Source organism: Sciurus carolinensis, chromosome 14 (genome assembly GCF_902686445.1).
Source record: "Sciurus carolinensis chromosome 14, mSciCar1.2, whole genome shotgun sequence".
Classification (NCBI taxonomy): Eukaryota; Metazoa; Chordata; class Mammalia; order Rodentia; family Sciuridae; genus Sciurus; species Sciurus carolinensis.
Window position 1 is genome coordinate 63,971,120 of NC_062226.1, and position 14,508 is coordinate 63,985,627.

At 35.2% G+C, this 14,508-nt stretch overlaps 1 protein-coding gene and 1 non-coding gene across 4 annotated transcripts in view; both read left to right on the top strand.

Moving 5' to 3' along the window:
• Kiaa2026 (KIAA2026 ortholog) overlaps positions 1-13,683 on the top strand; it is an 88,370-nt gene extending 74,687 nt beyond the window's left edge. For all 3 annotated transcript variants that reach the window (XM_047523980.1, XM_047523981.1, XM_047523982.1), the window contains 3 exons: positions 2,683-2,798; positions 5,849-6,036; positions 8,724-13,683. In XM_047523980.1, coding sequence (XP_047379936.1) covers positions 2,683-2,798; positions 5,849-6,036; positions 8,724-12,364 — 3,945 coding nt within the window. In that variant the 3' untranslated portion in view covers positions 12,365-13,683. The remainder of the gene's footprint in view (positions 1-2,682; positions 2,799-5,848; positions 6,037-8,723) is intronic.
• LOC124965095 (U6 spliceosomal RNA) lies at positions 5,282-5,385 on the top strand. The gene has a single exon (XR_007105100.1). It is a non-coding gene; the product is annotated as a U6 spliceosomal RNA (small nuclear RNA).
• Positions 13,684-14,508: the final 825 nt, after the last annotated feature.

Sequence of the window (14,508 nt, forward strand, 5' to 3'; positions counted from 1 at the left end):
TAAAAATGCCTCCTTGCATGTAATATAGTCTGCTGGTTCAGTAACATTTTCTAGATGTTTGGTTAATTAAAAATTAACCAAAATGTGAAATCTTGATTATTTTTTAAACTCTTTTCTGCAAAAATTAATTTTGTAATTTAGCAGAAACACAGCTACCTCTGGCATATGTCTTGAGATAACATTGTCCAGCTACAAATAGTCTACCCTTCCTATTCCTCATCTACCCAGACCTAACTAAAGTCTTCTGCATCCCCTACCCCACCACCACCATGCTAATCCAGATAGTAACCATACAGCCCAGGTTAATTCTGCAACTCTTTTCCTCCTCATAACCCTCAGTAAAGAATTTAGGGGCTGGGGAGATAGCTCAGTCAGTAGAGTGCTTGCCTTGTAAGCACAAGGCCCTGGGTTCGATCCCCAGCACCCAAAAAAAAAAAAAAAAAAAAAAAAAAAAAGAATTCAGCATATTTGTTGCTTCCTGGTCTTTTTTTTTTTTTTTTTTTTCCTTCCTCCTTAGTCTCTTTTTTTTTTTTCCAATTAATTTTACCACAGAGGATAGTCTCCCTACCTTTGTACCTTTCTTCTTTTTTCTCTTACCAGTTAATTTTTTGAGCCAAATAATAGTTGAGGAGTAGAAAAGGTTATATGCCTTATTAAAGGGAAAAATCTTACTTACTGAATTTAGGATGGCTGTCATCTGTCTGCCTTTTTGTCTTCCTCAATTGCATTATGTTCTCCCTTAATAAAGGTTATTTCTTGCTCAGTTTTATTGTGTATCAATTTAATAGTTTGGCTTTTATGGATTAGAATAAGCTCTTTATATAATCTCATAAAATTTCTTTGAGAAAAACAAATTTTTAAGGTATGACCCTTTGTTAACTTAGGGTTAGTGTGTACATTTAGAACACATTTAACAAGAAAGAGGTCTATTTTGCTTAGTATATTATATGAAATGGAAATTACTTTCCTTGAAATTTTTTTAATATTATAAGTTATCATGCTAATAGTTAGAAGACAAGAAATAATAAGAGTAGATTTCATATTCATTATGCACACATGCACATATATTCCATATCTTATTATCCTTTTAATAAGTAATTCTCCCCAGCAATTTAGCAAGGCCCTACACTGCATAGCAAGACCCTGTCTCAAAAAATAGAAAGAACTGAGGATGTAGTTCAGTGGTAAAGTACCCCTGGGTTCAATCCCCACTACCAAAAACAGAAAAGGAATATGGCTGTTTATGTTTGTTTATATGTATAAAAATTCTGTTAGTTTAAAGCACAGAATTTTTTTTGGAGAAGCTGTGCTACTAAACACTTGGGCTTATATATGATGAAATTTTCTGTGACTGAAGTATCGAAGGTTTTATATATGTAAAACAAATTCATGCACACATTTAGAGTATGCATTTTGCTCTAGATAGAATTTTTCTTACTCTTCTGTATATGTGCCAATTGACTCACTGTAACAGTTCCTTATAGGATAAAGTCTAATTTTATGCCTGTTATCCATATGTGATCCATAACATATAATTGTGTGTCTTGTTAGAAATAAAACATGTGAATTGTATGGTATGTGGATTATCTTTCAAAGCTATTATAGAAAAATTTACTGTACGATTATGTTACAGTAAATGATGGTGATGATGATGATGATGATAGCTCTGCACTAACCTTGTAGAGAAGCAGAGGTTGACTTAACTGCTATAAATTTGTTTCTATGGCATTCAATTCATTTTTCATATACTGGTGAGGTATATCTCACCAAATCTTTTTATAACCTACATCAGATTGAATTTATGTGATGCAGTTTTTTAAGAGGTAGTAATAAAGTTCTAAGAGCTTGGACTTAAGAATCCAGCAGCTACAGGTTCAAGTCATAGGACCCTACACAAGTCATTTGATCTCTCTCAGCCTCACTTTCATCATTTTTAAAGTGAATATAACAATATACACACCAAATGCTAGAGTCAATGTCTCTTGTCTCTTTCACTCTCTGTTCCACTCCTTCTTCCCTCCCCCCCTATGTATAGGTAGATACATAAAATACCTAGGATAATATTTTGCAAATGACTGGGTGTCAGTGATTATTAATTCTTAGTGTAGCATTGTGATATTGAAAACAGTTGACTCTTATGTTTGCTTTTTATACTAGTCTCTTAAAGTAATTGTAAATTTTCCTAAGAAATTTATGAAGAAGACAGCTTTTAAATATAATAACCAACCTAACTTTTCTTACTTTTTTCCTTACTCTTTGGAAAAATTACAAAAACTTTATTAGATGAATCATATCTTTTATTTATATAATGAATTTATGTACATTCTGCATCTTTTACAATTTTTGTTTTGTTTTGTGGCACTGGGATTAAACCCAGGGTCTTTACCAGTTTAGTAAATGATTTAGTAAAATGTTTACAACTGACACAATTAAAATTTTTAAAAAAATTTTTGTATCCTGGTTGGATGAAATGGGTTTCAGGTTTCACCTGTAGAAATGAAAATCATTAAATATAATAAATAAGATTTATTGTAGGATATTTCCCCCTTTCTGCAATTTGAGAAAAAATGATTTTTTGATGAACTCTTGGCATTTTGTTTTATTTTTTACTCAGAAGATAGAGCTTGACATTGACTTTCAGACTAAATCTAAGGAATTTACTATAAATTTTTGTGTTTTTAGGGCAAATGGTATCAACGGAGGCAAGCTGTAAAAGAATTACATAGCACATTGATACGTCTTTTAAATGAATTGCTGCCATGGGAACCAAAGTTAATGAAGGCTTTTCAAAGGAACAGGTAATTAAAGCTTTATAATCTGTTTTAGGACTTTTAATTTATGATTTCTGGGAAGATTTCCTGGAATCACTTAGTAGTTTTCCATTCATACGTAATTCAGCAGATAATTTTGGTGCCCACTGTGTGCAAGGCACTTCCTATCCAGAAGAAAAATGATAGTGCAGTGCAGATACCAATGAGTGGCTGGATCCTGTATGTATTTTGAAAGTAGGAATTTGCTGAAAGTTTGAATATGGGGTATAAGAGGTGAAAAATAAAATCAGTGTGCCCAACATTTTCACTCTAAACAGTTGGCATTATGGATTTGCTATTAAGGAGAGAATGACAGAGCAACAGATTTGGGAATAATGGGGATTGAGTAGTTTGGATTTTTAACACATTGAGTTTGATATACTTTCTAAATATCTAATTGTTGGTATTAAGTAGGTAGTTCAATGTATGAATCTGATTTCAAGGGAGTCAGCCAGACTGGTGGTGTAAATTTGGGAGTTATCCATGTACTGATTATATTTAAAACCTAGAGACTGGTAGAAGTCATGTGAACACTGGACATTCCAACATTTAGAGGTGAGATATAAGAGTAGGAATGTCTCAGAAGAGACTCTGAAGTAGTACTTAGCAAGATAGGAGGATAACCAAGGAAGAAAGGTGTCCTAGAAACCAAGTAAAGAAAATGTTTCAAAAAGGACTGCTCATGATGTGTTGTAGAAGATAAAGAATAAGAGTTCATTATTGAAGGACTGGGAATATAGCTTAGTGGGAGAGCACTTTCTTAGCATTTGCAAAGCCCTGAGTTCAGTCTCTAACACACACACACAAAAAGGAATTCATTATTGAAACATGGATTAAAATCTTAAGAGTTTATTCAAGAGAATAAGCGCAAAAGAATTAAAGAGTCCTCATAGATGGTATTTTGCTGTGAAGAGGAATAGAGAAATAGGGCAGTAACTGGAAGGACAAATTTGGATTAAGAGAGGAGTATTTTGGTTTTTGTTAAGTTTTATTAATGGAGAAATAATGTTTTGTTATTGATAGGAATGATCTAATAGAGACAAAAAATCAACTCGGTGAAGGAAGGAAGGTACATTAAGTAGAGTGATCCTTGAATAGAGAAGAAAGGATGTGTTAACATATAATCAGAGGTATTCACTTAGATAGGGAGATGGAATATGAGTACAAATTAAGGTATGTTGCAGATAAGATGTGAGCAAGTAAAATTTTTCACTTACTTTCATTTTCCATGAAATAAGGAGTAGTCATTAGCTGAGATCAAAAGAAAGAAGGAAAGCACTTCATATTACCCCCTACGTAGATATTTCTCCATTCCAATCTTTTGTATTGAAAGGGAAATTGATTTTGTTGTTATATTTTGGTAACCCATTCTAGTATCTCTCAGCCCCATAAAATCCTTAAGCAATAATTCAAAATCTAAATCAATTTAACTAATATTCATGTGCCACATATACTGTGAGGGTAAGTACTGTTATCATCACCACTATACAATTAATAAAGGGATGCCCTAGATTAAGGAATTTTCCCAGTCTTAGAACTAGTAAGTGATAGAAGTAGTACTTAAACTTTAACATGCACAAAGAAAAATTTGTAGCAAAAATAAATTGGAGAACATATGTTCAGATTTCTTTCCCCCAACTCCTCCTGCAGTATAGGTAGTCAAACCCAATAGTCTCCCAGTGAGCTCCATTCCCAACTCTTTTTGAGACAGAGTCTTGCTAAATTGCCTAAACTGGCCTTTGTGAACCTCCTGCCTCAGAATCTCAGGTAGCTGGGATTACAGGCATATGCCACTATACGTGACTCAGATTTTTTTTTTATTTTTTTAAACATAGAAATTGAGGGTAACGTAGAAAATTTGGTTGAAAGCAAAAGGAGAATAATAAAGAATCTCTAAAATACCACGTAATCATTCGAAAATGTTTCTCTCTCTCCATAGTTTCTCAGAATCGTAGCTAAGATTTCTGTGAAAGTTATATTACTTTTAAGTTTTGCTCCTCTAAGCTTAATGGAGTAATTCTAGTAAGTCACAGACACCTATTATTTCCAGTATTAATGATGTATTTGTTTATTACAATCTGTATAATAGTCACAATAATCAATTTTGTTGCTTAGAATTTCTTAACTTCTTTAAAATAATCTTAATCTATAGTACAATTAGTAATTTTAAGACTGTCTCAAATCCATTTTCCAATTCATCTAGGAAAAAAATAGCTTTCTTTCATTTAATAAGCCTGACAGCAGCCTTTACAAAGACAAACAAGGTGGTTTATTCAAATGTTATTCAGAAATTTGCACATATTACCTTTTAAATTTCTTATTCTTATATCCCAAGTTTCATCTTCTTGAGCAATTTATTTTTGGCATAACTGAACTAAGCATCTTAGCTATACTTAAGATTAAAGCATAATTTTTAGTGACAACTAAAAATATTTCAATACATAGCTTAAAATGTTATAAGTTAGTTTAGCATGTTTGCGTTAGCACCACATATACTAAAATTGGAACAATACAAAGCAGATTAGTATGGCCCCTGCAGTATGACTGGCAAATCTATGAAGCATTCCATATTTTTTGAATGTTACTTCTCATATGTGGAAACTAGAGAGAAAAAAAGAAATAAAAAAGAGGATCTCATGAAAATAAAAGAGAGGGCAGCAGAATAGAAGTAGGGAACTAAAGGTGAGGGAGGAGGGGAGGCAAAGGGGAAGCACTGGGGAATAAAGGTGTCTAACTTATGTGCATGTTTGAATATATCACAGTGCATTCAAGTTTTATACATAACTATAATGCACCAATTAAAAAATAAATAAAAAGAAGGAAGACCAATAAAGTAGAGGGAGGAATCTGGGAGGAAGGAGGGAAGGAAAGGAGATTGTACTAGGGGCTAAAATGGAGAAAACTATTTTATATGTATTTATGAATATGTCAAAATGAACCTATTATGTATAGCTATAGTGCATTAAAAATTACAAAGTTAGTTCAGCTTCCAAGAGTTGAATATGTATGTATTCATTGTTTTGGATATTGTATTTAAGGAGCCGCCTAAAGAAAGACTATGATGATTTCAGAAGACAACCTGATCATGATAAATTTACTAGAGAACTGTGGACTACTGAAGAATGTGAAGGAGATCTTGGTAAAGAATCTCCTAAAGTAGAAATCAGTAAACCTATTGACTCAACAGAGCCTCTAGATATCCTGGAAAAAGATAACTTTATTTCAGGTATGCATTAAAACTTTCCAAAACCAACATTAAGTGCACAAAGAAAAGTTTCTATGTTTGTTGTTAAAGGAAAAGATAATCTGGCCATTGTATATCATTTGGGGAAATCTGGAATGTTTTGAAGAAGTACTATCCAGGTCTTTACAAGAAATTTCTTGGGAGTAATTATTACATTTCTAGATGTTTCTGGAGCCAATTCCTGACTCCAAATATAGGCATATCATTGCTATTGTAGACCACACATCCTTAATCTGCATTCTCTTTGAAATTCTTTCATTCTCTTTTTTTTTTAAATTTATTTTTATTGTAAACAAATGGGATACGTGTTGTTTCTGTTTGTACATGGAGTAACAGCATACCATTTGCGTAATCATACATTCACATAGGGTAATGAGGTTTGATTCATTCTGTTATTTTTTCCTCCCCCCACCCCTCCCACCCCTCTTTTCCCTCTATACAGTCCCTCCTTCTTCCATTCTTGCCTCCCTCCCACCCCCCATTATGTGTCATCATCTGCTTATCAGTAAGATCATTCATCTTTTGGATTTTTGAGATTGGCTTATCTCACTTAGCATGATATTCTCCAATTTCATCCATTTGCCTGCAGATGCCATAATTTTATTATTCTTTATAGCTGAGTAATATTCCATTGTGTATATATACCACAGTTTCTTTATCCATTCATCAGTTGAAGGACATCTAGGTTGGTTCCACAATCTGGCTATTGTGAACTGAGCAGCTATGAACATTGATGTGGCTGTATCTCTGTAATATGCTGATTTTAAGTCCTTTGGGTATAGGCCGAGGAGTGGGATAGCTGGGTCAAATGGTGGTTCCATTCCAAGTTTTCTAAGGAATCTCCACACTGCTTTCTAGAGTGGCTGCACTAATTTGCAGCCCCACCAGCAATGTATGAGTGTACCTTTTTCCCCACATCCTCTCCAGCACCTATTGTTGCTTGTATTCTTGATAATCACCATTCTAATTGGGGTGAGATGGAATCTTAGGGTAGTTTTGATTTGCATTTCTCTTATTACTAAAGATGGTGAATATTTTTTCATATGTTTGTTGATTGCTTGTAGATCTTCTTCTGTGAAGTGGCTGTTCATATCCTTAGCCCATTTGTTGATTGGGTTATTTGTATTCTTGGTGTAGAGTTTTTTAAGTTCTTTATATATTCTGGAAATTAGTGCTGTATCTGAAGTATGAGTGGCAAAGATATTCTCCCACTCTGTGGGCTCTCTCTTCACATTGCTGATAGTTTCCTTTGCTGAGAGAAAGCTATTTAGTTTGAATCCATCCAAATTATTGATTCTTGCTTTAATTTCTTGTGCTATGGTGGTCCTGTTAAGGAAGTCTGATCCTAAACCAACAAGTTGAAGATTTGGACCTACTTTTTCTTCTATACGATGCAGGGTCTCTGGTCTGATTTCAAGGTCCTTGATTCATTGTGAGTTGATTTTTGTGCAGGGTGATAGATGGTGGTTTAGTTTCATTCTGTTGCATATGGATTTCCAGTTTTCCCAGCACCATTTGTTGAAGAGGCTAACTTTTCTCCATTGCATATTTTTGGCACCTTTGTCTACTATGAGAAAATTGTATTTATTTGGGTTTGTGTCTGTGTCCTCTATTCTGTACCATTGATCTACCTGTCTATTTTCGTGCCAATACCATGCTGTTTTTGTTACTATTGCTTTGTAGTAGAGTTGAAGTTCTGGTATTGCGATACCCCCTGTTTCATTCTTCCTGCTAAGGATTGCTTTAGCTATTCTGGGTTTCTTACTCTTCCAGATGAATTTCATGATTGCTTGCTCTATTTCTCTCATTCTCTTATTTTTTATTACTACTATTTTTGAAACTGCATTTCTGAAGTTTGCTTTAAATGGAATTTGGCAAGTTCCTAATATTATGAAGTTTTTTGTTTTGTTTTGTTTTGTTTTTAATGAGGAATGACCAAGGCTAATGAGACCAGAGTAAACACATCATTCTAATAAGGACGGGTGACTGGATCAGATTAAATGTGTTTCATTTCAACTCTAAATCTAGTTTAGTGATTTTCTTTAATTCTATAAAAGATTAATATGAAAGTTTGTGGTTAGAAATGTATTAACCTGTTTTAATAAACAACATAGTAGAAAACTATCTTTGTTATCTAGGTTTTTCTGTGTAGAGGAAGAGAACTAGTAGACTAGATTCCTTTCCATGTTGAACTCTGAGCTCTAATTGTTGTCTTGAATATCTCTTTAAAAGATGAAAATTTTCCTTTTTTACTTATGTTTGCAGCAGAATTAAAGAATTAGACCAAAAGTAATTTTCTCAGTAACAGGTAGTTCTTGGGCATAGTTATGATATCAGTATTACCATGTCAGAGGTCCCCTTGCCTTTTATCTCTATCAGTGGTGCTGAAGCATTAGAACCATCCTACAGATTTCTTTTCTTTTTCTTTTAGTTAATTGTAGATGGACACAATACCTGTACTTTATTTATTTTTTTTATGTGTTGCTGAGGACCAAATCCAGTGTCTTTCACATGCTAGGCATGTGCTCTACCACTGAGCTACTACCCCAGCCTTAGTAGAGTTAATAAATTTCCAGCTCAAAGATTGACTTTCATCTTCATAATTGGTGCTGTTGCTGTTCAGCTGCTACTTTCTATAAACAAATTACTTTGTTTTTATAATTTTTCAGATGATATGAAATTGTCAGAAGTAGATTTTCCTATGGCTAGAAGCAAGCTGTTGAAAAAGGAATTGCCTTCAAAAGAGGTACTGAAGACACTGCCTAAAACACTTAAACGACAGTCCAAACAAACTAGTTATCTGGATGATAGCACAAAAGAGCTTTCCCCAAGAAAGAAAGCAAAGTTAAGCACAAATGAAACAATTGTTGAGAATTTAGAAAGTGATATGCAGATTGACTGTTCGAATGAATCAAGGAATACAGAGCTACCATTTCCAGAGTCGTTTGCCTCAGTGGATTCAGTACCAATGTCTACTCTCCAGAAAGGGACCAAACCTATTCAGGCCTTGCTTGCAAAGAATATTGGGAACAAAGTGACCTTAACAAATCAGCTGCCCCCTTCCACAGTTAAAAGTGCTCCTGCTGTGGAAAAACCAGTTATATCTCCTCCAGAAGCAAGCCCAGTAAAGCCAGCATTGACCTGCCTCAACAGTACAAAAAGTCCTTTACAGATGGTATACAAAGTGCCCTGTACTCAGTGGTTGCCAATAGATGTTCACAATAGCTCTGTGAAGATTCAGGTGCAACCTATGGTGGATCCTGTAACAGGAGAAAAACTTATGCAGCAGGTTCTTATTTTGCCTAAGAATTTTGTGATTCAGCACAAGGAAGGAAAAGCAGTTGCAAAAGATAAACCACCACTTCAACAAAAAGGTTCAGAACAACATTATTCATCTTTACCACAAACAGCAAGTATAAACTCTTCTTTATCATCAGTTCTTGTCAACTCAACAACTGTTTCTGCCCAACTACCTATTTTCAACAAGACAATTACACCTTTATCAAATGTGAGTAGTGCTAGACCACAGCCTTTGTCACCTGTAACCTCTGTAAGTAATTTATTAACACCACCAGTTAAGACTAGCCAGAGTGAGGCAGGAAAAGTCAAAAATGCAGTTTTAACAGCCACATTCCCTCAGCCTGTTGCTTCGCCCACCATTTCCTCAACAGTAACAGTTCAGCCTCTCTTATCACCAACAACACTAAGTGTATCTACAGATCCTGGTAGTTCCCTCAACCCTTCTGCACAACAAATTGCTGATTCTTCTGAAGCAAAGCAAGAACTGAAAACTGTGTGTATAAGAGACTCACAGTCAATTCTTGTTAGGACACGAGGTGGGAACACTGGAGTTGTAAAAGTACAGACCAATCCAGATCAAAATTCACCCAACAGTTTATCTTCAAGTTCAGTTTTCACTTTTGCTCCTCAATTTCAGGCATTTCTGGTGCCAAAATCAATAACTTCATCCTCCTCTGCTTTTTCACAAGTAGCTGGAATGACTACTACATCTAGTCTCCCACCTTTCAGCCAAACACCAACTTCTGTTTCCATTCCATGTGGCTTTAATTCACCCATAGGTAAAAATCTCAAACTTACCTTAGGCCAACCCTCCAGCAGTGGTAACATAGGCCACATGAGAGAGAAAACTTCACATATGCCCTCTTCCCCCTTGAAGTCCTCTGTTTCTTCCAGCACTCTACTACCATCAACAACAACTAGTTCAGTAAGTGTAATTAGCATATCAACGGGAAACTTTGGACAAACCAATACAAATGTTATTCATACTCCAACTAAACAGCAACAAGTAGATTGTATCACAAAAAGTTACCCTGTTACAAGATCAGAAGCAACAACAGCAACAAATGGAGATGTCATCAGTGCTACTCCAGTTCAAAAACTTATGCTAGTATCAGCCCCATCTATTCTTCCTTCTGGCAGTGGAACTGCAATTAATGTGACACCTGCACAGACATCTACAGGTGTTTCTACCCAGAAATTAGTTTTTATTAACGCTCCAGTTCCTAGTGGCACTTCAACCCCAGCTATTGTTGGAGAATCATTAAAACAAACGCTACCTCCCACCTTGAATAAGACATTTGTAAAGACTCCAGAGCAACCCCAAATAGTACTAATTCCATCTACAGTGGGAGCACCAATAAAAATAAATGCTTCACCAACTGTGTCTCAGATAAAAGATGTGAAAATTGGACTAAACATAGGTCAAGCAATTGTAAATCCTTCAGGCACAGTGCCAGCTATGCCATCAATTAATATATTGCAAAATGTAACCCCAAAAGGAGAAGACAAAAGTAGCAAGGGCTATGTTTTGCCATTGTCATCAAGTGGTAATTCAGTTCCAGTAAGCTCAAATTTTGTGAGTCAAACTATTACTCCTGTTAATGAATCAGTGGTTTCTGCAGCAAAAACAATAAACATGTTTTCAGTAACAGGAGCAAATGTATCTTTGGGTTCTCTTTCAGTGACCTCATCCTCTGGTTCAGTTGGGACACGGCCTCCTGTTTTAGTCAGTGGAAATGATACCTCCTCAAGAAGTATGCCTATCTTGTCAAATAGATTTGGCACATCAAATCTAGGAAACACTGTGGCTATATCAACTGTGAAAACAGGACATCTTGCATCATCTGTTCTGATTTCAACTACACAACCAACAGTGTCTCCTAAATGTTTGACATCAGCTTTGCAAATCCCTATTACTGTTGCCTTGCCTACACCTGTGACTGCATCCCCCAAAATAATCAATACAGTTCCACATTCAGCAACAGTACCAGGATCCACACGTTCTGTATCTCTTTCTAAAAGACAATCTCGAACTTCCCTTCAGTTTCAGTCGCCAGGGATTTCAACTACAGTGCCAACAAATGTAAACACAAATAAACCTCAAGCTGAATTGTCATCTGTTTCACCAAGTCCAAGTAAAATAATTAGTATTTCCAATTTTGCTTCTCTTCCAAACCAGCAAATGTCCCCTGCTTTAGTAAAATCAACTCCCAGTTACAGTTCTGTTCCAGGTGGCTCTGCCATTCACACTGCTACAGCAACATCAAATGTAACTAGTCCAGTAGGGGGTCCAATTGGTGAACCTTGTATTCAGCAAAAAATAGTCATTAACACCAGTACACCTTTGGCACCTGGCACTCAGATCATGATTAATGGAGCCCGGTTTATTGTTCCACCACAAGGTCTTGGAGCTGGCAGCCATGTTCTCCTTATATCTACTAACCCAAAATATGGGCCTCCCTTAGTTCTTAATAGTGGCCAAGGCATCCAACCTACACCCATAGATAATGCTGTGCAGAAGATCACACTAGCATCAAACAATTCTTTAAGTGGGCAACCTGTAAAACATTCTCTAAGAAGCTCTACAAAGATTGTAAATTCTCTCGGGAACGTAAGTTGCCTACCCACAATTCATACAACATCACAAATCATAAACACAACTGCTAAAATTTCTGTTCCACTTCCTGCACCAACAGTGTCATTGACTTCAGTAATTAAGTCTCCGCCAGCTTCACATTTGGCTAAGACATCTTTGGTTTCTGCCATTTCTTCCAGTAATCCTCCACTGCCAAGTAGCACTTCAGTATTTCATTTGGACACATCTGTCAAAAAATTGTTGGTTAGCCCAGAAGGAGCCATTTTGAATACCATAAATACTCCAGCATCTAAGGTTTCTTCCCTCTCTCCATCTCTTTCTCAAATTGTTGTATCTGCCAGTCGAAATCCAGCTTCTGTCTTCCCTGCTTTTCAGTCATCTGGTTTAGAGAAGCCTGACACAGCTGCATCTTGAATTTAAACTAAACGAGCCAGTTTTTAACTAATGGGGCATTGTTTTAACTCCCATAAAAATTTTAACTGTTTATTATACTGTTGAAAACATACTATACATAGGTGTGTGTGTGTGTGTGTGTGTGTGTATGTGTGTGTGTGTGTGTGTGTGTGTGTGTTTTAATGTACCTTTTCATTAGCTTGCAACAAGACTTTCTTGGGGAGGGAAAAGTGTGTTCCATTTCACTCATTGGTGTGAGGATGTTTTCAAAGGTTCTTTGTTTAAAATACATGGTCAAGATTTACCTGTCTGTATCACATAATTTGAACAAAGTCAAGTTTGACTAGTTTAGAGTAAGCTAGCCTTTTGCACAGTTACATTGACATGTTTCTTGAATTTGGACTATTGCAGCGTGTCTATGCTATAGCATTCTGTGTCATTAGTGAAATCTTATTTTTGTTTCTGTAAAAAGAAATATATATATATATTTATGCATTGTGAAAATGCAGTCAATGGTGTAAAATTGTACATATTCCTAAATCCCTAACAACCTGTACTAAATATATGTACAAAGAACTATGCTGTCTTATTTATGTTTTGTTTACATAATGTATAGTTTTTTAAGTATTTTAGTAATTTTGGACCAGTGAACTGTTAGCAACGATGCAGAAGAATCTGCATGTAATAAACTGAGTTGCTGTATTTCTTTGTTTGAATACTATTTTTAAAGTGTGTTCTTGTTCCATTAAAAGAATACATGATACAAATGAAAATAGTCCTTTAAAAAAAGGAATTAAGGCTGGGAAATTTGTATTACTAATAACTAGTGTTTGCACAAGGCCTTACACTTTCCAAAGTTTACTTGCATATATCTCTTTTGTTACTTTCACAGTATTCTTGAGGAGTTCAGTGATACAACCAAGGTTACCCAGTTAATCTGTGGTAGAGCCATTCCTTGAACCTCATGCTATAAATCCTTTCCCCACAGTTCTATGTTACTTTTGTTAAAAATTTCTTTTTTTCATTCTAGATTTATGGTTTTAGATTTCTCTTAGAAATTCACCACCAAATTTTCACATTGGCCAAAATAAGTGAATTTTTTTTCAGACCAGTATACTTGGTCTGTTTATATACCCCAAATACATTTCTTAAAGCTCTTAAAATTAGTTTAGGTTCACAGGAAGTTGTAAAGATAGTACAGGGAGGTCTTATGTGCCCTTCTCCTTGCTTACCCTAGATGTTTAATATTAAGTTGAAGTATTGGTTCATAGTGACTGATTTTCTAAAATGATATATAAGAAAATGAATTTTTTTAGTTTAGAATAAAAAGTGTATATGGACACCTGTGCTCTTTCCATTTGTTTTTATTCCATTACAGAGCAATTACTTATATTCTGTTGTAAAGCAAATTTGGGGGGTTCATCTGATTCTCAGGATTTGACTTTGTAGCATTTCAAAACCTGCCTCATTTTAAATAAAAGGTAGCTTTTATATTTATTGGATTTTATAACTATTACCTTATTTGAGACACCAATTGTATGTACATTTTATTCATATTGTTAAACCTCATCTCAAGGAGTTATAATTTGAAGCTGAAGATATTAGGAAGAGTAGACCTAAAGATTTCCTTTGAAACTACGTTAAAATGATATTATCAAAGTGAGAGGGCAGTGGGAGTATTCCTGAAAAGTTGCTGCAAGCTCTCAAAAAATGTATATTTAAATGTATATTTGTGCTCTAAGACCATACTTTTGCCAGTTACATCTATGCTCTACTCTAGTCTCTCCCAAAGCCCAGATTTTCCCTGGTTAGTTTAAAAGACGCTTGGATTTCAGGGGTGAGTGATAGTTAAAGTGCGTTGTGTAGGACATAGGGGTGCTCAATGTAAATGTATACTCAGCTTTTAAAAACAATGTAACCTAGAGCTGTTCACCTTTGGTCTCAAAAGGATTCTCTAAACCACTTCCAGAAATTAATTTGCTGAATTGCTCATGACCTAACTTTAATCCCAGTGAAGGACCTAAACTAAGTAACCACTAATTCTGTTCTAACTCCTAAATTCAAAATCCTAATGAAGTCTTCAAAGCTCTGTGTGAGCTTGTGAACCTTTAAGAGTAAAGCCTCCACTTAAGGTTTTAAAAGCTCTTCAGTCTGTTCCTGCCTTC